This window comes from Meles meles, chromosome 16, assembly GCF_922984935.1.
Source record: "Meles meles chromosome 16, mMelMel3.1 paternal haplotype, whole genome shotgun sequence".
Classification (NCBI taxonomy): Eukaryota; Metazoa; Chordata; class Mammalia; order Carnivora; family Mustelidae; genus Meles; species Meles meles.
In genome coordinates, this window is record NC_060081.1 from 13,449,500 (window position 1) to 13,475,819 (window position 26,320).

General features: G+C 37.5%; 1 protein-coding gene across 1 annotated transcript in view; it reads right to left on the bottom strand.

Annotated features, from left to right (window-relative positions):
* The window catches only part of SLC5A7 (solute carrier family 5 member 7), a 29,357-nt gene extending 14,787 nt beyond the window's left edge, over nt 1-14,570 (bottom strand). Inside the window, exons 1-5 of the mRNA XM_045980288.1 lie at nt 14,105-14,570; nt 12,549-12,777; nt 7,293-7,406; nt 6,387-6,542; nt 1,567-1,715 (exon numbers count right to left, since the gene is read on the bottom strand). Of these exons, the coding sequence (XP_045836244.1) occupies nt 1,567-1,715; nt 6,387-6,542; nt 7,293-7,406; nt 12,549-12,726 (597 nt within the window). The 5' untranslated portion in view covers nt 12,727-12,777; nt 14,105-14,570. The remainder of the gene's footprint in view (nt 1-1,566; nt 1,716-6,386; nt 6,543-7,292; nt 7,407-12,548; nt 12,778-14,104) is intronic.
* Between the last annotated feature and the right edge of the window lie 11,750 nt (nt 14,571-26,320).

Sequence of the window (26,320 nt, forward strand, 5' to 3'; positions counted from 1 at the left end):
AATCCCAGGACCCTGAGATCATGACTTGAGCTGAAGGCAGACAGTTAACTGACTGAGCCACCCAGGCGCCACAGCATTGCCTTTCTTAAAAAACCAAGTGCATCAGCAATCTGTCATTGCCAAACCAAACTTGCTTCCAATGTTCCAAACAGAGATCTGTTTCTGGAAGTTTATAATGATGCTAAGCAGAATTCTGAATTTCAGCACTGTCCACTTGCTTCTGACAATTTAAAAATAAGAAAAGAGGAGTCATTGAGTAAATTAAATTGACTTGAATTCAACAGTTACTAGTGAAGGAGATTCCATGACATGCACATAGACGCTAAGGGAAAAGAGGAAATGTTGTGGTCATTGCTGGCATATGTCAGTTTATGACTAAACTGTAATTTTAGTTGTAGTCCATTCTTTTAAAAATTTCTTCCCATTATAGAAGATGCTAGAAAATAAAAAAAAATGAATATGAGATTTGACTTCATTTTTCATTTCTGTCTAGTGTAAGCATGAAAATAAAGAGTTTTTCATTCTGAGAAAAAGAAGGAAAAAAGAGAAGGCTCAAAGGGTGCTTTACTCATCCATGAGAAGGGAGTCATGATGTACAGTCTCAGCTTCTTCTCTCCGTGGCCTTTCTCCAGGGGCACTGGCCCTACCGGCTGCACAGCCGGGATAACAATCAAGTGTATGAACTCACTACAGTGCCCAGCAAGGAGTGCTCATGCCATTTTCTTGGATATGTCCTAGATGTTGGATATTATTATATATGTAATAATACAGTCTTCACATTTTAAGATGTTGAGTTTGCAAAGGCTCATTATTGACTAAAATGTGTTCATAATACACAAAAGCACTTTTAATGTATCAATAATGTGTCTCATAATTATACAGTACTTTTTACTGAACACACACATAGATTACATAATCTAGTTTAGGACTTAAAAGCAATACATGATAAATCCTGTTAGTGCCTTATATAATGAAACATTTTCTTTGTTTTTAGGCCCCCCAAATAGTAAAGATTAATATTGAAACCTACAGTTTTTTGAATGGGATAATTTCTGTCTTATGAGCAGTCTTACGGATCAATTAAAATGATTACAGGGAAAGGTTAAGAGACCAATGCAGGGATGCCTGGGTGGCTCAGTCAGTTAAGCATCTGCCTTCAGCTCAGGTCATGATCCTTGGGTCCTTAGATTGAGCCCCACACTGGGCTCCCTGCTCAGTGACATTTTAACTCTGAGTAAAATGTGTTGCCTTCAAACTCAAGGAAGGGAACACGTAGGTTTCAATCAAATGTAGAAATGAAGGAAAGGAAGCTCTAGACCTTTCTAAGAATTAAACTGAGAGCATATTTTCTGTCAAAATACAAGAAAATGACTACAGTTCTTTGTCCAATTAATTCGCTGAGAAATTTGAAATTTCAAATGGTACATGACTTACTATGTATTACTCATGATGGAAAATAACATTTCTATTAATTTTTGTTGAGTTCATATAAAATGTGACATTACCGTTTAGAAAGAAGAAGGAGAAGAAAGTAAAAGAAGAAAGTCTGTGAGTGGCTCCACTTACCAGGCCTATGAAGATGCAGAAAAGCTGAACAACATCAGTGTAGGCCACGGAGTAGAGACCACCCACCAGCGTGTACAGAGTGGCGATCAGTGCGGAGACAATGACAGAAGCTTGCACGTTGATGTTAATGATCACGCTGATGGTGGCTCCTGAAGAAAGCAGACAAAAGAATTCTGTGGTCAAGGTACTCAAATAGATTTCACTTTCTGTTCAAGGATATACTGAATGTTCAATGACAGCAGGTACTTCCCCATGTCATGTGAAATGTGTTGGATGATAACAGTTAATGTAAGGTTTCATATAAAAATCTTAAAATCTCTATAACTTGCATATGTGTGTGTGTGTGTGTGTATACACTTATGTATATAATACATATATATTTAAAAATATTCCTTCTTTCTTAAATTGATGCTTTGGTAACTTGTTCATGTGGGACACCCAAAATCCATGACATGACTTTAGAATTCCATGATATATACTAGCTATATGTAATACATTTATTCATATCCTAGAAATAAGCACAATCACTCATTTTCCATTTTGCATTAAAGTTGACCCCGCTAGCTTTTTAAATTCATTTTTATTCTCTTAAAGATGTATTTATTTATTTTTGAGAGAGAAATAGAGAGAGAGCAAGCAGGGGAAGGGGCAAAATGAGAGAATATCCAAGCAGGCTCCCACCAAGCACAAAGCCCAACTCGAGGCTTGATCTCATGACCCATGAGATCAGGACCTGAGGTGAAACCAAGATCAGACACTTAACCAACTGAGCCACCCAGGTGCCTCCTTGTTAGCTTTTTTTAGATAACAGATGGTAAAAGGTACCAAGGTTTAAGACAATTTTGTAAAAGAAAATCATAAAATTGTTAAATTTTATTCCAGTCCCACTGCTAGATTTTAACATCATCTTTCTAAGTAACTTTCATTAGCAGAACTTTTTTTTCATTAGCAGAGTTTTAAATCTGCCTTAGAAATAAAATTTGTGTTTTTCCTCTGTTATGACTTTGTTTATTGTGTTTGTTAGTGTCTGTATTTCCAATGAGAATATTAGGAAATGGACAATTGGATCACTATGGTTCCTGGACTTCCAGTTTGGAATTCACTTGCTGGTTTACAAACCCTTTCCCATTGTTCTCAAAGTTATATAGTTTATATGTTATATTAGTAACACAGCAATTATAGGAATGTTTACATACGCAGAAAAAATATGTGATTTTGTTGGTATCATTAATTGCAATCTTATGTTCTGCTACCGCTACCATCCCTCAATTGCATGCTAACAGTGTGTGCAACGTACCAGAGATGAAAATCCATTTTGTGAAGGAGCAATAATATATATAATATCAAAGATAACAATATAAATATTTTTCAAGATTTTTTTCTTAGTACTTTGGATTTGGTAACAAAATTATTTTCTTGAGTAAAGATAATTAATAAAAGGAAAAGTCTGATAAGGAATGGTAGGATGAAGACAAGGGAATGCAGTCAATTATTTCAATTACTTATAAGTGACTTTGGATAATTGAGTTATTTTTGTATAGAAACATAACAAGCTTTTTTTCACTTGCAATTATTTACTTCATGTTGAAACTTTAGTTGCAATTCTTTGCCATTCTTTTGGTCTGGTTTTCTCCTTTAATAACAACATTTTAAAGCCATATCTCATGAATTTTGAAAAGTACAATTATTACCCTGCCTCTTTGGGCTGTTGTTTAATTTTCTACCCATTAGTAAAAGTCTTACTTTTACTAATGCTACACCTCCAAAAGGTGGGGTGGGAGGCTACATGCTATAGAAGAAAGAGCACTAGGCTAGGATCCTAAAGATTTGGATATTGGTAAATACTACCATTTGGTTGCAACTCAGTGGTTTTAAAGAAGTCACCAGCTTTCCTATAACTATTAGGATTGGAATAAATTTTTTTCTCCAAAGTGTTTTCTAAAGATTCCATCATTTGTAGTGAGTAAAATAAGTCTATACTTCCAGATCCGTTATGAAATATTACTTTATTCATGCAACCATAAAAATAAACATACCATAAATAAAGTTATAAACATTCACTGAATTTGAGTTGTGAGAAGTATAAACATACATTTTTTAAGGTTTTATTTATTTATTTATTTATTTATTTAGAGTGCGCGAGTGGAGAGAAGGGTGGAAGGAGAGGGAAAGAGAAATCCTAAACAGACCTTGTCCTGAGTGTGCAGCTTGATGCAGGGCTCAATCCCATGTCCCCGAGATCATGACCTGGACTGAAATCAAGCGTCAGATGCTTAACTGACTGAGCCATTCAGGCACTCCTAAATATGTATTTCTTAAAAATAAAAAGCATATTGGGCCGCCTGGGTGGCTCAGTGGGTTAAAGCTTCTGCCTTCGGCTCAGGTCGTGATCTCAGGGTCCTCAGATGGAGCCTCGCATCAGGCTCTCTGCTCAGTGGGGAGCCTGCTCCCCCACCCCCCTGCCTGACTTTCTGCCTTCTTGTGATCTCTCTCTCTGTCAAATAAATAAATAAAATATTTTAAAAAATTGCATATAAAGGATGTGCATTTACGCCAAAAAGACAGTTTAAAATTCTCCTAAGTTTCAGTGGTGAACTAAGTACATTCACAGGAAGGTGGTAATAGATCTTATATTTGTCTATTCTTATGCATTCCAAGTTATTTCTAATAAATGCTAATTTTGCGTTATGTCCAACTATCATTTTTGAAGAAAACATGTGTTAATCTAAAAATGCACATTCTCTTTACCAGAACATATATTTTGAGGAATAGCAGCAATGTTTTTATACATGTTGTTTGATATGTGTATGCACCTATGTAGAGAGGGATATATATAGCAACATAAACATATATAAATATATATTTACATATATATAGTCACACACACAGACATAGACACACACACATATACAAAAATAACTAATTGCAGCAAAGTTTAGAGTTTAGTTCAAGTATATATTTCCAAAGTACTTTGGAAATATTAGTTGGGGCACCTGTGTGGCTCAGTCGGTTGAGTGACTCTTGATTTCGGCTCAGATCATGATCTTAGGGTCGTGAGATTGAGACTTATGGCAGACTCCATGCTCAGCAGGGAGTCTGCTTCTCTCTCTCTCACCCTCTGCCCCTCTCCCTGCCCATGCTCTCTTTCTCTTAAAAAAAAAAAAAACTTTTTAAAAAAGAGAAATATTGGTTTATTAATTCAATTCTCCCCTTAGGGCTCTATTATATAAATTGATCTTTATTCCATGAGAGTGAACATTTTGTATTCTGTTAGCTATTCAGCCCACTCCTTTTAAAATACCTCGGCGGGCAGCTTGTCTTAAAATCAGCATTTTTTAGTGTTGAAACCAATGACAAATAAACTACCCATTGCTTCTTGGCTAATGAGAGCAAGGTGGGAAGGGAGGTATATTTTTACACATAATTTCATTAGGATATAAGTGCAGTGGTAACTGTGGTGTATTATTATATTGCATCAAGAATGTGCAACATTTTCCACTGACTTATCCAGTATTTTATAGTTATCAAGCTCTCTTCTTTTCTACATCAAATCATCCCTTCATTTTGCAGTTGAAGACCGAGAAGGTAAGATTACATGGGAATCTGAAAAAGAAAGGAGTGAAAGGTAACATAAATATCTGATATCAAAGAGGTCACATCTGATGATAATACTAAAGCCAGAAGACAAGTTTGTGGTCTGGAATATATACTGTAGAAGGACATTCATCTTATCTTACTTTTGGTTTGACCATTTGGGGTCTAAGTGTAGACTGAAGCCCTTTATCTTCCTTTGTAAGAAATGATGGAGAGAAACACACACAGATGCCTAGATGTCAAACATGCACATAGTTCACTGAGGAAGGTTGTGGAACTTCCAACTTTGTTGATCTTCAAGAAGGAAATCAATGCTCAGTGAAATGGTTTATATTTCACCTTGATAAAAAGGCAGGTTATTAAGCCTGACTGAAGATCTCCCAACATCCCACTGAAATCTCTCATTTTCTAAACCTTACACACAGGCTGAGAATCAGTGAGCCCAGCATGGGCTATCCCTTAGCATTAATTGGAGTCTAAGTTCATTTTCTGGATCCCTAAACATGTCTACAACTCAGTACTTTAGGATTACATGGAGAAAAGAAGTACCGTTGTTCTTCTTCTCTTTTGAAGAAAGAGATAATTCGCTCACTCATTCATTTGTGATAAAATTACAACTATTAACAAAATGCAAATCCTGCCTTCAAGAAATTTATAATTCCTTTTGTAAGGTTGGTTTTGGGTGTGATACAGATAAACAGGCACATAATCATACAATGAAAAGAGAATTCCACGTGCCTAGGGATGCTCACAGGAAAGTCATCCAGCAAGGTCAGGATTATGATTCAAGTAATTGTGGTCTAAGAGAAGACTGAAGGACATTTTCTTGTTAGTTAGGCGGAAGTCAAAAGGGCAGAGGGGGAACAAGTCCAAAGAAGAGGGCACCTGGACTTTCACAGCATTAGAGGCAAGAGAGGAGGTGAAGTCTAGAGTTATGGAAGAAGGAAGGGAGGGATAATGAAAGGAATGAGAACCTAAGTCATAAAAAGCTTTATGCACTCACTTAAAAGTTTGGAAAGGAACAGTAAAGAGACATGAGCAGATTTGCATTTTAGAAGGATGAGTCTGTATCATGTGTAGACTAGAGGAGGAGCTCTGCACAATACGCACAGAGATGGTTGCATTCATCAGGATGAGGGAGGCTGCAGGTGGCCAGGCCTGTGGCTTATGCGAGTGAAGTTGGGTATGTGATGTTCCGTTAACCAGAGAAAGGCAGAGGTCCTTACCTAAGGCAGAGAAAATGGCAGCAGCCCAAAACATTTCTCCCATTAGCGCCGGAATAAACAGGAGCCCACCCATGCGTTTTCCATAGATCTGCTGAAACGGGTCTAACATGGTCACATATCCCTTGGAACGCATAGGCTTTGCAAAGAACAAACCACCTAAAATGAATTAAACAAGTGTTTATGAGAAAATAAAAAATTCATAATATAATAGTCTTTGCCAACTTTTTACTATGCTATAATTTCTCAAGGGAAATAATTTTTTTTAGAACACTGATATGTGTGGAAGAACCAGTCTGGAATATACTGTGAGTACAGAACTAAGACATATTTAACAACCAAACGTATTTCTTAATACATTTGTCATTGTACGCATCCAAAGGACCACTGAATGGTATCGAAGGCATGTGGGTTGAAAAACACGGACCGGTGTGGCACTCACTAAAATGCCTTTGTATCACCCAGCATAGTATTCAGACACTGATTAAGCACACGATCCAATGAATGTATTTTAAGTGCAAAAGAAAAAAGAAAAAAAGGAACTCTGTTACATAATATTTTTGACCTTTCCTTAGTTTGGTTACAAAAAGAAATTCAGATATAGTTCAAGTTGATTCATTGTTAATAATACCTCTATACTATTTTTGAAAGGAAAAAAAATTGTACGTTAAGAAATTCACTCTTGCCATAGATGAAGGGATTTAAAAAAAAACATATTCCGCAATCAAGGGATCAAATAATCTTAAGCATAGTGTTACTGATTTCTGGTAACATCTACTTGAGAGATCTCTGGTAACATTTTCTTTTTCACAATAGTTATTCACAGTTTGACTTGTTATTTCACTTGTTATTTGTACTCCTGTTCTTTATGCTTTACTGGTGGATCACTGAGGTTTAACTTTCACTTACCTAAAATCAGACTAAGAGAATATCCAATTGGTGCCTGAGCCCAAGCTAGACCATAATCTGGTACATACACTGCTTCAGCTGTCCCGTTGATGTAACCTCCTCCGACCCAGGTGGCTGAAATAGAATGAACAGTGAGGGAAAGACGCCACCATACCTATCATACCCTAGACCTGCTCAGTTTAACACAGTCCCCGTTAGCCTCCTATGACTATTGAGCTCCTGAAATATGGCTAATCTGGTTTGAAATGTTCTGAGTGTAAAATACACATTGGATTTCAAAGACTGACTATGCAAAAGTAAATGTAAGCTCTCTCAGTAATTTTTTTGTGTTAATTACCTGGTGAAATGAAAACATTTTCAATGTATTGAGTTAAATACATTCTATTATTTACATTTATTCCCCTATTTTTTCATGTTCTTTAAATTGGTTTACAGAAAATTTAACATTCTCTTTATGGCTCACATCATATTTCTCTCGGACAGTGTTGCCCTGGGTATTTTCTGAGTCCATTTAGCCACCAATACTTTCAAACAATGTTGTTATATCCTAAAGTCTGACATTATATTCAAAATATGTGACAATTTCTATTCTCAATAGTAGTGCAACTCCCCCCCCACAGCTTCCATAACATGAGGCCAAGTTTCTTTATTTTAAGGTCCTTCTCTTTTAATCATATTCATCTTCTCACATTGATCACAATTACCTTCCTAGGCAGGGGTAGGTGAGGGGGTATGGCAGAGTGGAGCAGGGTGGGAATGGGGGAGGGCACGTGTGTGCAGTTATGGATGTATGTGCTTGTTTTTTTAAATTTTATTTTTGTTGATAAGGCCACTTATTAAACACCCTGGGTACATAGGATTTTGGCAGATCTGTTCTCCATCATAGCATATTACTTACTTTCTTCAATTGTTAAAGGAGAGAGGACACTTCTACTCCAAGGTGTCCTAAAGTGAATTTTCCCCTCCCCCTTCCCCAGTGTCCAACATACACTTAGGCATAGGAAATAGCATTTAGTATTTGCTGCAGACTGCATACCTACTTGCATTCTTTGTTTTAATCTGGGTCTTTTAATAAGATATTTGATATTTCATGAAGCATAATAAGAAATACTATCTTCTTCAGGTATTATTTAATAGAATATCTGTAGCATAATAGTTGAAGGAGGAAGTCAAGGAACCAAAGAAAACATATGTTGGTTAAACAAGGTTGGACCAAGAAGGATCTATAAACTCTACCATTTTCAGTGAGAAAGCAATACCACATTTGATTATTCTATTTGATTATTCTATTATTTGATTATGATAAAGCTAAAGTTAATGGAACGCTTAAATCTTTATAGTTTATATCCTTTGAAGAATATTGCCAAAATATTTTAATTTAATCCACTGTAGAATTTGTGTAAGATTATAAGGAACATAGGCTGGTTTACTATATATGAGTCTGAATACTAGGCTGTATCATCCAATTGGGACTAAAACTTGACTCTAAAAATTTATCTGAAATCCCATAGAATATAAGTAGAATAAACAATATGTCAAAGACAGGTGTCTCTATTGTGTTCATGCCAAAATTTATCTGACTTTTGACGCAAATACAAAGCAAAGAAGAAAATGTTGTAGGGTTAGTACTATTGTTTAAAAGTTAACATGAAAAGAGCTCCTGCAAAGGAATTTTAAGCACATTTAAGTGGAAAGTTTATATACAAAATCCTAAAGTGGACAAGTATGCACTTAGCAGCCACTCTCATCTGCTTGGAAGCTTTTACATGGGAGTTAACAAATAATAAATGCTATTACTTTTTTTCTCATTCTAAGCCTTCTTGAAAATTTAAACAGGCTTTCCCTGTGCAGAAGACATGAACAGACACTTCTCCTAAGAAGACAAACAGATGGCTAACAGACATGAAAAACCGCTCAACATCTCTTGGCATCAGGGAAATACAAATCAAAACCACAATGAGATACCACCTCACACCAGTCAGAATGGCTCAAATTAACAAGTCTGCAAATGATCAATGTTGGTGAGGATGTGGAGAAAGGGGAACCCTCCTACTCTGTTGATGGGAATACAAGCAGTTGCAGCCACTCTGGAAAACAGCATGGAGGGTCCTCAAAAAGTGGAAAATAGAGCTACCCTGTGACCCAGCAATCACACTACTGGGTATTTAACCCAAAGTAGTGATCCAAAGGGGTATGTGTTCCCCAATGTTTATAGCAGCAATGTCCACAATAACCAAACTATGGAAAGAGCCCAGATGTCCACTGACAGATGAACATACAAAGATGTGGTATATATATATACAATGGAATATTACACAGCCATTAGAAATTGAAATCTTGCCATTTGCAATGACTGGGATGGAACTAGAGGGTACTATGCTAAGCAAAAAAAGTCAATTAGAGAAAGACAATTGTCATATGATCTCACAGATATGTGGAATTTAAGAAGCAAAACAGAAGATCAAGGGAAGAGAAGAAAAAAATAAAACAAGATGAAACCAGAGAGGGAGACAAACCATAAGAGACTCCTAATCATAGGAAACAAACTGAGGGTTGCTGGATGGAAGGGGGGGTGGAGGGATGGAGTAACTAGGTGATGGACACTGGGGAGGGTATGTGATGTAGTGAGCACTGGGGATTTATGTAAGACTGATGAATCACAGACTTGTATGTTTGAAACAAATAATGCATTACATGTTTATAAAAACATATGATAATTAAAACTAAAAAATTAAAGTAAATAAAACTAAAAAAATAAAAATAAATAGGGATGCCCCCTCCACTGGATGTCTAACTGGGACTTGAAGAAATGATTCTCACAGGTACAGAATCAGACCTGATTCTCCTGCCAGGCAACTGGAACTGCTAACAACATGCCAACAATGTTTCATTGCATGAAGTAAATGGTCTTATGAGCACAAAGCTTATTAGTGATCACTTTTCATTGTGTAGGTGTCCTCTCCCTTGTCCAAAACAAACTTGGTGACTGAATGATTATCAACTTGGTTACTTATCATGTTAAAGTTCTCGCATTTTTACTGGTCTCGTCCCTTTTACACCAGAATTTGCTCTGCATATTTGTATATTTCATGTCAGATTCACCAGTGAGAACAAGAATTCTTTCAAACTATATGCATTTTTTATTTTTTAAGCTTTATTCTTTATCAAATATATATAATCAATGAATCTGACAAGGTGTAGGTAATACGGTTCGTATTTTAAATGAATTATGAGACTGACCACGATTCTTTTCAGTCCCGAAAGACTGAAAAAAAATCTTAAAAAAATGAGCTAGACCTGACCCATCATATGAAACATCATGATTCAAATTTTTCTATATACCTTAATAGACTGTTACATCATTCTAGATGATAAGAGAACAAATTCTGAAACATTATCTTTATGAACACAGTAGATATAGCATTAAATCAGAGTAATAGAACATTATAAGAATGAAAAAAATTACAGTCAACAAAGACTTTGATATAGAGCAACGCATTTATTCTTTTCAACAGTTTTTGAATGAGGTCAACTTTCTTTGTTTTATTTTGTTTTTCTTCTCATTTTCTTTGTACAGAAAAAACCTGAAGGGAATATAATCACAATGTTTAAATTCACTTCCAATGCCAGGATCACACCTGGATCTTTAGGGCAATGAAGAAACGTTTGCGGTATAATAAACAATGAAAATGCAGATGTAAATTTGTGTACAGTGTTCATCAATAGGTGGATAATAAAAGAAACAACATCTGGAAATGTATACCAATGTTTCAGGAAACGTATATGCCGGTGGTAGTCTTAGGGATGATTCTTACTCTGTTTTTGTGCTTCTCTAAATGTGCATATTAGATTTCACAGAAATTATTTTGCATGATACAATTTGCTCTGTGTATGTGTTTATGTAGAAAAACTGAGAAATAGAGGGTAAAAAAGGACCTCTTTACATACGATGTGCCTTTATAAAGAAAGGGGATGCAGTCAGCTGGAGGTCTGCCTGCAGCGCGGTGTGCAGGAGACTCAGGGCGTGGCTGCCCTGAGAAGACCTGGTTTGGTGCTGATTCTAGTCCTTGTTAACCACATAACTCTGTGTCCTTACTTAACCCCAGAGTCCTTTCACAGACTCAAATATAAAGAATTTCATGAAGATCGTACGAAACCATATACAGTTGACAGAGTTAAAGAACATAAAAAGTTTATATCTGAAAAATAAAACCTATAGTCCATAAACTATTCTAGAATATAAGTTTCAGATGGCCAGCACTGACGTAGTCTTCACGGGGTTGCTTTGGTAAACTACTCCATTTACAGATGAGTCACCTTAATAGCACATCAGGCCTGAAACTGGGCATCATTTGGATATGATTTCTGGTGGGATATTTTCCAATGGGCCCTCAGAGTTCCAGTTAGTGTGGATTAATTTGCTAATGTTTAAAAACCTAATAAGAATCAGAAGTGAAGTGTGTGTTGTTAGTGAATATGTATCAAATAATGTTAAAAATATAATTTTAAATTGTTTTTCAGAAATATTTTCTACAACCAAGAAGAGTATAAAAGAGAAGCAAGTTACCTCTTAAATAGAACCACCTTGGGACCCTCAGAACCCAGAGGTGGTTTGAGTGGGGCTGCAGAGGCTGGCTGGGGCATTTCTGTTAGGACACACCCTAGTTTTTCCCCTTTTATATCAAGGTTCTTGGAAATTTTTTTGTTTTCCACTGCTGTGGATTCCTAATATGTGATTGTCTTCTCTGAGGGAATTAGTTTACTAAATGGGAGAATTAAGTTTCAAAACAGGGCATCTATCAATTTGGAGTTGTGTTGCCCCTAATTGATTTATTCAGTTGAAAGCCATCACGAGTTAATTTTCATTGACATTCATCATGTAAGACAACCCAAAGTCACAACTTTGTGCCTGTGTTAGTGAACGTGATGAGACGCTGACTTTATCACATAACTTGTAAGACCAAGACACTTTTCTCCACCTCTTTGTTTTTACTCTGTTCCCACCCACCAAACTGCCCAGATAGCCCAGATTCCTTTCATTGATATTCTGGCCAGCGATTTATTATAAAATCATTTTGTTCAAGTACTACTGAGTTGCAACCATTTTATCTTTGTTTTAAATAAATGTGAAATTATTTTTAGAATGTATAAGCAGTGAACAAAAGGAATCCCCAAAGGACAAAGGCTAAGGTCTGCTTTGTCACTCTGAGAAGCCAAGGAGGGTGGACAGCACAGAGCGGAGGCATCAGAACCTACCTGTCATGGTAAATCCACCCACCAGCAGACCAATGTCTCGGCCACCAACTATGATGGCCTCGCTGCGCTCTTCTGAGCTGCCACTGTTTTTGGTTCTCCAGGCTGCCCATATTCCAACCAGCAATATTAGAAGGTAGAACACGATGATAGCTATCAGTCCTTCCACATGGAAAGTCATTTTTAGTTAGGGGTCCAGATTCTTCCACAGCTAGCTACTTCATTAAGATTTCTGAAGAAAATACAGTAATGCATTATAAACCAGCCAAGCATGCATAGGCAGCTGGGAATAAACCAGCTGGCTCACGAGAGATCCTGTACCACTTACAGGAACAGCACACCGAAATTACATATGACACTAGCAGTTGCCAACACAGTCCACTATTTTATTATAATTACTATTTAACATTTAATATTGTTTAGAGCTTTCAAGAAAAAGAAAAAAATAGAAAATGCTGCTGAACAAATACAACCACCATCACTTTTTGTGTTTAATAAATCCTTTCAATTTAAAGTTAACCTTGTCTTGTAACTTGGTCAAGAAATCATTTCCAAAGATTATGTATTTGGCTTTTGGAACTAACTTACTATTCCATCTAGAATGATTCAGTAATGTAAGGGGTATTGTAAAACTACTCTGAGAATCTAACATAATCTTACATCCATTCATTCACTCATTCATTCATTCCTCTTCCTCTCCTTTCAAACAATTTCAGGGAATGGTTCCAAAAATAATGTGGCATGCAAATACCGGGGCGGGGGGGGGGGGGGACTTTAGGAACATCAGTTTCAAAAACACATCAATTCCGATTTTCAACAAGTGCCTCTGGTCCAAGTTACTGTACCAACTAAAGATGTTACATTGTTTGAAGAGGGCACCCTCTTGGCCAGCTCTTCTTCCTCATCCATTGTTCTTTGCTCTTTCATCTCTCCCCCACCCTTTTAATGGTATATACAAGAAAACGATATAAAAATACAGAATTGCCTAAAAATATAAGAGGACGTCAAAGGTATTAAAAAAAAAAAGACTCTTAAGAGACACATGTCAAGTTCTAACACCTGCACTTTATGGAATTCTTGTTCTCTGGTATTTTTCAGCCCTTGCGATCATGGCTATTTCATGCACTCGCGTTCACACTAGCCCGTTTCTGGGAGAAATACAAGTATTTGTTTCTGCAGGTGGGCGATGAGACCCTTGGGCGAAAGAACTGGCTAGCCTCTTTCGGATTCAGGGGAAGCGAAAGAAGCGGCCTGGATGCGCTCCGCTTTTGTGAGCATCGGAACCGGGAAGTTCTTTCTTTCCCCTCCCAGCCCGGGGGATCCCCTGCTCCCCGTTATCCCTCCCGCGACCCAGGGGTCCCTCTACAGCGCCCGGACTTTCCCGCCGAGGCGCCTCGAGGGCCATGAGTGCCAGACAGTGGACCCCCTCCCCCGCCCCCGCACAACCCCACCGAGAGGCGAAAAAGCCGCGTCCTTGGGACCTAAAAACGCCGGCGGGGCGGCCACGGTGTTCCCGGGGTGCCGGCTCCGAGGCACCCAGATGCCCGCTCTGTTCCTACCTGGAGTGGCTGCCGCGCGGGGAAGCGCTTCGCCGTCTGAGGCTCGTCCCGGGGCCGCCGCCCTGGCACCGCGGGGCTGGGGGCTCCAAGGGTGCGGAGAGCCGGAGAGGTCAGGGGTGCGGAGGGGCGAGGAGTAGGGCCAAGCCGCGGGGTACTAGCCCCTGGTCTCCCAGAACCTGGGCGCGCGCAGAGTTGACAGGTGTGTGCGCTGGGGCGGAGGGCGCTCGACGCGGGCGAGGTGGTGATCGATCGCAGTATTGGCAAAAGTCCCCTTTATAAGGGCGACCGGCGGGGGCGATCGTCAGAGCTGGGAAGGCGGACGTCAGAACAAAGTGGTGCTGGGGCGGGTGCTGGGGGACAGTGCCCTCGCGCGCTTGGTGGCTGTGGGGGTGCGGAGGGACGGTGGCCGAGGGACTGGGGCAGAGCCCGGGCTCCCGGCTAGCGCCGCGGAGGTATCCCGCGCCCAGGCGGTGCGAGCCGAGTCCCCGCCACTCCCTCTCCCCTCCTCCGGGAAGGAGGGCGTGTTCCCAAGGGTCATTTCCCATTCTGCTTTCCCATGACTCTAGTTGGAAGCCGAGAATGGAGAGGCTGGGAGGGTCTCAGAGCATCCTGTTTTCAGATGGAGCAGCTGGAAGTCCCACAGAGAGGAAGGGGCAAGAACTGTCTTTCAAGACTTTGCCCGAAATGGTTTCTTACATCTCTCACGGAGTAGAGGGGCTCTCTCCCACTGCCTCCCAAGCGCCCTGGGTAGAGGCTGGTTCCGGCTGCCCTGCTGAAGGGTTCTCTGAAGATAATTCAGGAAGGTTTCCAAAGTCATTTTAAATTCATGTCCCTTCTGCTTAAAAATGGGGTTAAAAGGAAAGACTTTCTTAAGAGTTGTCCAAAACAACAATGAAGTTATCACCCAAGCCAGACAACATAGTTTCCCTTGTAGAGCTAATTGTGTTGCTTGCCTACCAAAATATCCTATTTGAGCATCACAAAAAATCTACTGTATAAATTTAAAATGATCTATCATCTATCATATCTATTCCTAGAAATCTATATTTAATGTCTAGATTATTTATATATCCATGAACATAGTTACACATCCATAACTCTATTTATATATCTAGCTATATAGATAGATTGATAGACAAAGATATCTGTGTGTATTTATATATATCCATGAGTGTATGGAAAAAGAGAGAAGAGCCACAAGTAACAAAGCCACAAGTCCCTCTGGTCACTTTCTTCATTTTTTCCATATTCCTCCATGGCAGTCTATTGAACAATGAAATATGTAAATCTAGTAGCTGATAGAATAAGTAAGAGTATTCTTTAATTACTGGTTACCTCTCTCTGGGTGAAATTTTTAGACCATCCCCCCATTTTCTTAAAAAAAATTTATTTATTTATTTGTCAGAAAGAGAGAGAGAGAGGGAGAATGCACAAGCAGGCAGAATGGCAGGCAAAGGTGAAGAGAGAAGCAGGCTCCCTGCTGAACAAGGAGCCCGATGCGGGACTCCATCCCAGGACTCTGGGTTCGTGACCTGAGCCGAAGGCAGCAGCTTAACCGACTGAGCCACCTAGGCGTCCCCCATCCCCCATTTTCTTATGCTGGGTTTGGAAATGAACTTTCAAATTTATATCTTTCAAATTTATAAATATTTCTTTGCTTTGTTCTCTGTATAAATAGTAACTGCATCCAATCACCTTGTTTGAGATAAGAGGCTAATGGAATTCAAACAGAAATTAGGACAAAGGAGACGGATCTGCACAATCTTTCATCTGGTTCAAAGGATTAGCTCACTGATTTTCTGGAAAAGGTTTAGAAATTCTTTCAATTTAACCCCCATTTTTACATGGAAGGGTAATGCGTTTAAGCAATTTTAAGGAACTGATATAGAGAAAACAGAGATGGAATTTCATATCATTACTCCAGTACTTTTCAACAGAAACTCATTCATTCATTCATTCTTGATTTGGTTTTTGATAGTTATATATAAGTCAATTTCTGATTCTGGACTTTGGCCACAGGTTAATTTAATGTCTTCCCTACCAGAATACACTTGAGGTGATGATGACAAAAACTTGTGTTGGTAGCAGAGCAGATGTAATCAATGAGAGTGTATGAAGTAGTGCATGAGCCTAAGGTCTAGGGGGCTAGACTCAAATCCAAAGATGTGGCTGTCCTCAGAGAAATATCGCCAGGGCTTTAGGCTGAAGGAAACGGGAATGCAGCCAGGATACAAAGCTCTCTGTGGGGCCCACCTAATCCACTTTAAGAGGACAGATTTGCCAGCCTCTAGATTCAGTGCCAGATCTGGCAAGGTACAATGACCTTGAAGGTGGCCAAAACAATTCTGACCTGGCGGAGCAGCTATCCTTCATGACAGAAGGCACCAGTTGAAAATAACAACTGCTGATGTAGTGAGTCTACTTCTGTGGAGACATTTCCTCATTCGCTGAGCCCTTTGAGCTTCTGATCTAATGATGCATCGGATCTAATGATGACGCCATTCGTGAATTTCTGCTCCAGGATGTACCTTCCCAGACACCCATTCCTGTTTTGTCCTCAATACATACTCCTTCATCCTCTCTCCTAAGAATATAAAAAATACATAGCCGTGGAAGCTCAACTGTAGTTTTGGAAGACAAAAAGGCAGATTTTGCTTTTTTAAATCATTTATTCATTTAACAAACATCTCGTAAGTGCATCCAGTGTTCTAAGCACTGTCCTTAGTACTGAGAATCGTGTGGAAAATTATGTTGTCCTTGCGCTCAGGCAATTTATCATTAGTGAAAGGAAAGCAGGAACAAAAAAACAAAAGCTCTACTTAAGTATACTATTATAAATGCTGGCAAAGATATTTCATATCTGCACACACAGATTTTTATGGAAAGCACACAAAAAGGCTTTAACCAGACCAAGGTATTCTTGGAGGAGAGGGAGAGTCATTCATTCAACAGACAATGTGAAGATCTACTGTGTGCCAGGAATTATGAGAGATGCCAGGTACATAGACAGAAACAAAGAGAGCCCTGTCCTCATTGAGCTTACAGTCTATGACCTTATTACTCAAAGTATGGTCCATGTAACAAGTGTCAAACATCATCTCTCTCTCTCTCTCTTTTAAAATAACTTTGGTCATTTGAGAAGGACATCACTTTTCATACACACACTGAACATGACTCAGAGATGAATAACAATGCGTAATGAGATTTGAGAGAATCCATTCTCCTTAAGTCACTTTCCTTCATAACGCCCTAGTGTCCTCATACAATTTTTATTTGAACGTTTCAAAATTTCTAATTGATTACCTTCAGCTTCAATTGCAATTTGGCCTACTATTTGAAAACCAGGGTGATCATCAGAGTCATAGAATACTTTTAAAAATTGTAGATACTAGGACCCCACGGCAAAAGTTCTGATTCAGTAAATCTTGGACAAGAGTTCAGAAATCCCTTTTTAAGTAGACTATTTTTTTTTTTAAGAGCAACTGAAGTCCTCAGAAAATTTGAGTAGAAGGCATTTCCCAAATACTACCTCCCAACACATGCATAGTCCCTACCTTATGGATGCCACCCACATCCTCACCCTTCCCAGTGGTACATTTGTTACAATGGATGGACCTACACTGACGGGTCATGATCACCCAGAGTCTGTAGTTCTGTTAGATTTCACTCTTGCTGTGCTTTCTATGGGTTTGGACAAATGTATAACAACATTTATCCACCATTGTCATATTGTACAGACTAGATTTACTGCCCCCAAAATTGTCTTTACTCCACTGATCCATTCTTTCTTTCTCACTAACCTGTGGCAACCACTGATCTCTTTACTGTCTTCATAGCTTTGCCTTTTTCAGAATGTCATATAGTTGGAATCAAATGGAATATAGCCTTATCAGATTGGTTTCATTTGCTTAGTAATGTGCATTTATGTTTCCTCTATGTCTTTTCATGGCTTGATAGCTCACTACTCTTTAACGGTAAGTAATATTCCATTGTCTGGATGTATCAGCTTATTTATCCATTCACCTACTAAAGAACATCTTCTTTACTTCCAAGTTTCGGAAAAAAATATGAGTAAACCTGCTATAAATACCTGTGTGAAGTGTGTGTGTGTATGTGTGTGTGTGTGTGATATACATAAGTTTTTAACTGCTTTGGGTAAATACCAAGGAGCATGATTGCAGGATCACATGTTAAGAGGACGTTTAGTTTTATAAGAAACTGCTAAACTATCTTCCAAGTGTCTGGACCGATTTTACATCCACCAGCAATGAACGGGAGCTCCTATTCCTCCACACCCTCAGCAATATTTGGAGTTCTCAGTGTTTAGCCCTTCTAATACATGTGTATATTTTTATTTTAATTTGTATTTCTGATGTCATATGATGTACAGCACATATGCATATTTTTCATCTGTGCATCTTCCTTTATGAAGTGCCTTTAAGGCTTTTAGCCCATTTTTAAATCAGGTTATTTTCTTGTTGTTGAATTTCAAGAGTTCTCTGTATCATTGGGATAAAAGTTCTTTCTCACATATTTTCTTCCAGTCTCTGGCTTTTCCTTTTATTCTCTTGACAGTGTCATTTGCAGAGCAACAATTTTTAATTTAATGAAGTCCAGCTTATTTATTACCTCTTTCATGGATTGTGTCTTTGTGTCCTTGGCCAAGACTACCTATATTTTCCCCTGTTATCTTCTAGGAGTTCTGTGTTTTACATTTAGGCCCGAGATCCAATTTGTGTTCATTTTTGTGTGGGGTGTAAGGTCTGTATCTACATTCATTTTTGTTTTTGCATGAGGATGTCCAGGTCTCTTAGGACCATTTGTTGAAAAGACTTTGTATATATATATATATTAAGATTTTATTTATTTATTTGACACAGAGAGAGAGATCACAAGCAGGCAGAGAGAAAAGAGGAAGGGGACTCCCTGCTGAGCAGAGAGCTCGATGTGGGGCTTGATCCGAGGACTCTGGGATCATGACCTGAGCCGAAGGCAGAGGCTTTAACCCACTGAGCCACCCAGGTGCCCCAAAAAGACTTTCTTTGCTCAATTATAAGACCTTTACTCCTTTGTCAAAGATCAGTTGACTACATTTATGTGGGTCTATTTCTGGGTTCTCTATTCTTTCCCCTTAATGTAGTTATTTGTTCTTTCATCAATACCACTTTGTCTCGTTGTTCTAGCTTTATATGTCTTAAAGTTGAATAACGTGGGTCCTCCAGCTTTCAATATTGCATTCACTATTCTGGGTCCTTTGCCTCTCCATGTAAACCTGAGAATCAGTTTCTCAAATACCCAAAATAACTTTCTGGGATTTTTATTGAAATTTTATTTCAATCAATTTGGGAAGAACTGACATCTTGACAATATTTTTTTTTTATTATGTTCAGTTAGCCACCATATAGTACATCTTTAAAATGTTGAGTCTCCCTATCTTATCCATGAACATGGACTATTTCTCCATGTATATAGTTCTCTTTCATCAGTTATGTAGTTTTTCTCACATAGATTCTGTGTTTTGTTATATTCATATCTGTATTATTTCGGGGGGTGCTAACGTGTCACTGTGCTTCTAATTTCATATTCCACTTTTTCATTGTGTATATAGGTAAATATGAAAGCGGAATCTTTTCCTTTTCTTTTCCTTCCTTCCTTCCTTTCTTTCCTTTTCCTTTTTTTTTTTTTTTGAAACCTTCCTGGTGAACGTGATAATCAGCTAAGTTTAGGGATCCTGTTGTATTTTAGGGTGGAAAAAGTTTTGAAGTTTTGAAACACACAACTTTAGTTGATATTTGCTAGTTATGAGAACTTCAGAAAATTATTTTGCCTTCTTTGAGTTTCAATTCTCTTTTCTCTAAAGTGGAAATAAAAACCGTGCAAGGTTAGTGTTGATCCCATAGGAATGTGAGAATTAATTGAGACAGTATTTATTTATTTATTTATTTATTTATTTGACAGAGATCACAAGTAGGCAGAGAGGCAGGCAGAGAGAGTGAGAGAGAAGTAGTCTCCCTGCTGAGCAGAGAGCCCGATGCGGGACTCGATCCCAGGACTCTGAGATCATAACCTGAGCCGAAGGCAGCGGCTTAACTCACTGAGCCACCCAGGCGCCCGAGACAGTATTTTTTAAAACATTATGTGCAAAACATGTTTTCCCGCTGGTGCTCAGTATACAGTAGGTAATTGCTAGCTCAGCAGTAACTTCTGTTATGTTGCTTGATTCACTGTTGAAGCCTGCTGATGTTCCAGCCTCTGGTTGCTGTTGATTACACAGGATAAATGTTTCTGCCCATTTTCTTACCCAATGGCAAAGAAATGTTTTGCTAATAACTTCGGGGCTGCTTCAGAAGTTCATATATTCCATGAGTCACATCACAGACTAAGGTCTAGATTCTACTTCTTTATCAATTTTTAACTAAATTCAATTTATGCTTTTGTAGGTACGGCTGGGGGAACTGGCATAATTCACTGTCATAGAGACACACGTGGAAGAGACATCCAGCTTCTTTGTCTGCCTGACACTCAGTCCTCACCAGCAGTGCTCAGAAGCTTTTCAATGACACCCTCCACACCTTGTTTAAGGCTAACACCTTTTCATTTAGATCCCAGCTCAGACATGTATCCAAGAGAAAATTCCATGATCCCTGTCTACACCCAGCCAAGGTGATGTGCCTCTCTTCTAGTCTGTTGTCCTGTGGCCCTTACTACTATTACCTATTAATTACCTACAGATCATAAGTTGATTTCTCTTTTACCCTCTGAACTCTGGGAAGGGAAAGATCGCATTCCATACATTTTATATAGTCAGCACTTAGCACTGTGCCTAGAATATCACTAGTCAAAAACTTAGTTGAGCTAAACTGCCTTATTATTTTACAGAAAGAAAAATTGAGATTCAAAATGAAGACCTGAGCACATTAGAATAGACCTCCATGTACTACAATAACACTAAAATTAATCACTTGGAAACAAATCAATTAGACTCAAATGCAATTGCCCAGCAAATGCCAAGTTTTTTCTTCTGTCCTTATGATAAATGGCGTATGATGACTAAATCTTCATACTTTTAAAACAAGAAGTCATATGGGAATTTTTAAATTGAATATCCTCATCACAGTTTTTTAGAAAGTTTAACAGTAATAAATAATGTACTTTAGGGTCACCCTCCATTGGTGGTGTCAAAGTCATTCTGTACAACCATTGCTATCATTCTTCTAGTCACAGAAGATTTTTTCCTTCTTTTTTCCCCTAACATTTTGTTATGAACATATTCAAATAAACATTAAAGTTGAAACATGTATCACAGTTAGCACTTGTATAGCCACCATTTAAATTCTACCAAAACTTTTCTATTTTTGTATTTATCTTCTATCTATTCATCGATTATCTTATTTATTTAATGCATTTTGAAATAAATGACAGAAGTAGAATACCCCACAGGTAAGCATATCATTGGCTAGAGTTCAATAATCATTTACAGTTTTTTTCTTTCTTATAAAGGTAAAATTCACATGCAATGAAATGCATGAATCTCGAGAGTATATTAGCTGAGTTTTGGTAAATGCAAGAACCAGTGTAACCCAAACCCTGACCAAGATAAAAAACATTACTTGTGTCCTCAGAAGGTCTCTTTCAACCCTTCTGAGTTAATCCTTGACATTGTCCCTAAAAGGCAAATGATGTTCTGATATAGAATAATCTTGCCTATTTTAGAACTTCATGTAAATGGAATCACTATGTACTTGTACCCAGAATAGTTTTTTGAGATTCATCCATGTTGCTGGCTGGCTAGGTAATGTGCTCCTTTTTTGCTGTCAATTTCCATTGTGGTATTTTCCAATACCACAGTTGGTGATCTGTCCTTTAATTTATAGGCAAATGGCTGTGTCCAATTTTTGACTACTATGTACGCTATGAACAACTATTTTTGTGGACACAAGTTTTTATTCTTCCTGTGTAGGTGCCTAAAGTGATATTTCTGGGTCACAGAAAATGTATGTCTGTATTTTTTTAAATGCCAGATCTTTTCCCAAAGTAGTCACACCATTTTATACTCCCACCAATGACATATACAATTTTGCTGTATATCTTTGCCAGCATTTGGAGTTACCAGTCCTGTCTGAAAATAATTTATTGAGGAGGGCACATGATGTGATGAGCACTGGGTGTTCTACACAGCTAATGAATCATTGAACACTACATCAAAAACTTATGATGTAATATGTTGGTTACTGAACAAAATAAAAGAAATAAAGAAATTATAAATTTTTGTGGAATCCTAAAAGAAAATATATATATATATATATATATATATATATATATTTTTTTTTTTCCTTTAAATTGGCCAGTCTGGTATTTATGTAGAGATATGTCATTGTGGGTTTAATCTGCATTTTCCTGATGTGCTTAATGATTAATGCTATGTCTTCTTTTGGGGCACCTCACTGGCTTGGTGGGTAGAGCATGTGACTCTTGATCTTGGGGTTGTGAGTTTGAACCCATGTTTGGTGCAGAGATTACTTTAAAAAATAAAATCTTAAAAAAAATAGCATGCCTTCTTTTGTGAAGTGTGTAGTCAATTTTTTCCCATTTGTGATGAGCTACTTGTTTTTTTTAATTATTATTAGTTGTAGACATTTTTTATATATCTACTTATTGAGGGTCAGAAGTTTTTAATTCTGATCAAATCTAATTATTTTCCTTAGTTTTATTAAAGTAATTGAGTAGTTTCTTTAGTTCCTTAGTTTCTTTAGCTAAGTTTCTTTCATTTCTCTAAGACTTTTTAGCTTATCAATGAATATTCTCCAAAATTTTCTTTAAAAAAACTTTATAACTTTAGCTTTTACATTTAGTTTTGTAGTCTATCTCAAATTAATTTTTGTGGGTGGTATCAGGAAATTTTGTGTCATTAAAAAAATTCCATTCTGCCCCATTCTCTCTTTTCTCCACATCTGTGTCTCCATGTATACGTGTATAAAACTTTTTTAATTTGTCCCATGGATTCTTAAGATTCCATTTGTATTTTCAGTTTTTTTTAACCTTTGTTTTTCTGATTGGATCATTCCTATTGAGATATTTAAGCTCACTGACTTTTGAAATTTGGGGAGATCAATCATCTCCATTGTGCTTTTACCCTATCCAATGTTCTTTAAAATTAACACATTGTATTTTGTAGTTCTGGAAATTCTATTTGTTTTCCTTAAATTGTTATCTTTGCTGAATTTCATATCTTTCCTGTCAGCATGACATATTTTTTTTATGTAGTCAAACATAGTTCAAAATAAGTATGCTACGAAGACATGAACAGATATTTCTGCAAAGAAGATAGTCAAATGGCCAACAGACACATGAAAAAGTGCCAAACATCACTCGGCATCAGGGAAATACAAATCAAAACCACAATGAGATATCACCTCACACCAGTCAGAATGGCTAAAATTAACAAATCAGGAAATGACAGATGCTGGCGAGGATGCGGAGAAAGGGGAGCCCTCCTCCACTGTTGGGGGGAATGCAAGCTGGTGCAACCACTCTGGAAAACAGCATGGAGGTTCCTCAAAAAGTTGAAAATAAAGCTACCCTACAACTCAGCAATTGCACTACGAGGTATTTACCCCAAAGATACAAAGGTAGTGATCTGAAGGGGCACATGCACCCCAAAGTTTATAGCAGCAATGTCCATAATAGCCAAATTCTGGAATGAGCTTCAATGTCCATCAACAGATGAATGGATAAAGAAGATGTGATATATACATATAGATATATATATCATTTATATGATCTATATATATGTATGCATACATATATATATGAATATTATGCAGCCATCAAAAAAATGAAAAATGAAATCTTGCCATTTGCAATGATGTGAATGGAACTAGAGGGCATTATGCTAAGTGAAATAAGTCAATCAGAGAAAGACAATTATCATATGATTTCACTAATATGAGGAATTGAGAAACAAGACAAATCATAGGGGAAGGGAGGAAGAAATGAAACAAGACAAGACCAGAAAGGGAGACAAACCATAAGAGACTCAATCTCAGGAAACAAACTGAGGGTTGCTGGAGGGGAGGGTGGTGAGAGGGACGGGGTGGCTGGGTGATGGACATTGGGGAGGGTACGTGCTATGGTGAGCGCTGTGAATTGCATAAGACAGAGAAATCACAGACCTGTATCCATGAAACAAATAATACATTATATGTTAATCAAAAATAATAAATTAAGGGCGCCTGGGTGGCTCAGTGGGTTAAGCCGCTGCCTTCAACTCAGGTCATGATCTCAGGGTCCTGGGATCGAGTCCCACATCGGGCTCTCTGCTCAGTGGAGAGGCTGCTTCCCTTCCTCTCTCTCTGCCTGCCTCTCTTGTGATTTCTCTCTGTCAAATAAATAAATAAAATCTTTAAAAAAAATAATAAATTAAAGACAAAAGGTTAAATAAATTTACCTTTTTTGTAGGAAAGTAAAGATAGTACAGGTACTAGAAAAATTTGTAAATCATATATCTGATAAAAGACTTGTGTCCAGAATATAAAGAACCATTACATATTAGTCAGAGTTCCCCAGAGAGAAACAGAACCAAAAGGATATATCTCTATACTCTATATATACACATACAGTTTTGTATTATATATGTACATATATAATTAATATATATGTTAATTATAATATATCTATATATAATCAATATAATTTGTATTTATATTCATAATCCATATATATTTTAATATTCATTTATATATTATTTATAATTATAATTTATATATTATATAATTATATGAAAATATATTAATTATAATTAACACATGTGTTAATATATAATTAACACATTATATACACTTATATATAATTATATGTAGTATATATGTATTTATGCATATACACATATAATTATATATAATATATAAAATTATGTATAATGAGCCAAAAGGAATATTACACATTTTATATACATTTTCGATATCTATATCTATCTATCTATCTATCTATCTATAAAATACATAAAATAATAGATTGCTATCCCAGCTCATGCAGTCAGGCAGAAGGGAAAGTCAATCCTCCTCTGCCTTTTTGCTCTACTCAGGACCTCTGTGAATTGGATGATGCCCACCCATTTGGAGAGGACTATCTGCTATACTCAGTTCACCAATTCAAAAGCTAATTTCTTTGGAAACACCCTCACAGACACACCCCATATTATAAGGGTATTCTGTGGCCAATCAAACTGACACATATAATTAACCATCACACTTAAACAACTCAATAATAAAAAGACAAATAACTCAATTTTTTAAATGGGCAAAATATCCAAAGAGGCATTTCACCAAAGAATGACTAACAAGCATATGAAAAGATGCTCTACATAATTAGTCACTAGAGAGATACATACTAAATACAAATTAAAACGTCAATGAGACCACTTACTACACTTACCACAATGGCAGCAATAAAGAATATAGCGAGTGCTGAGAAGGATGCATAGGAACTGGTGTGTCGGACGCTACTGGGGGGAGCGTAAAATGATGTAGCCACCTTGGAAAGTAGTTTGGCAGTTTCTGAAAGCTTTAAATAATAATCATAACATAAAACCCAGCCACTTCAGACAACCGAACTCAGGAATCCACACAAAGATTGATATGGAAATGTTCATAGTAACATTATTCATAATAGTCTAAAAGTAGATACTTGAAATATCTGTAAATGAAGGAATAAACAGGATGGGGTATGACCATACAAAGGAATACTACTTAATAATAAAAGGAATGAACTACTGATACATCCTACTACATGTATGAACCTCAAGAACATTATAATAAGTGAAAGGAAGCCAGACTGAAAAGACTACATGTTTGTGATTCCACGCAATAATCAGTCCATAGTGGCAGAAAAGCAATCATTATTGGCCTATGTATGGTGACTGTGAGCGGGAATAAATTGCATCCTGGCATGAGGGAACTTTTGGGCTGAAGGAAATATTCTAAAACTCAAATGTAGTATTGTTGCCCAACTATATATATTTACCAAAAATTCCTTGAATTTTGCACTTAAAATAGGTATTTTTCTTTTTTAAGAATGATTTATTTATTTATTTGACAGAGAGAGAGATAGCGAGAGAGGGAGTACAAACTGGGGGAGTGGGAGAGGGAAAAGCCCGTTTCCAGCTTAACAGGGAGCCCGATGCAGGGCTGGATCCCAGGAACCTGGGATCATGACATG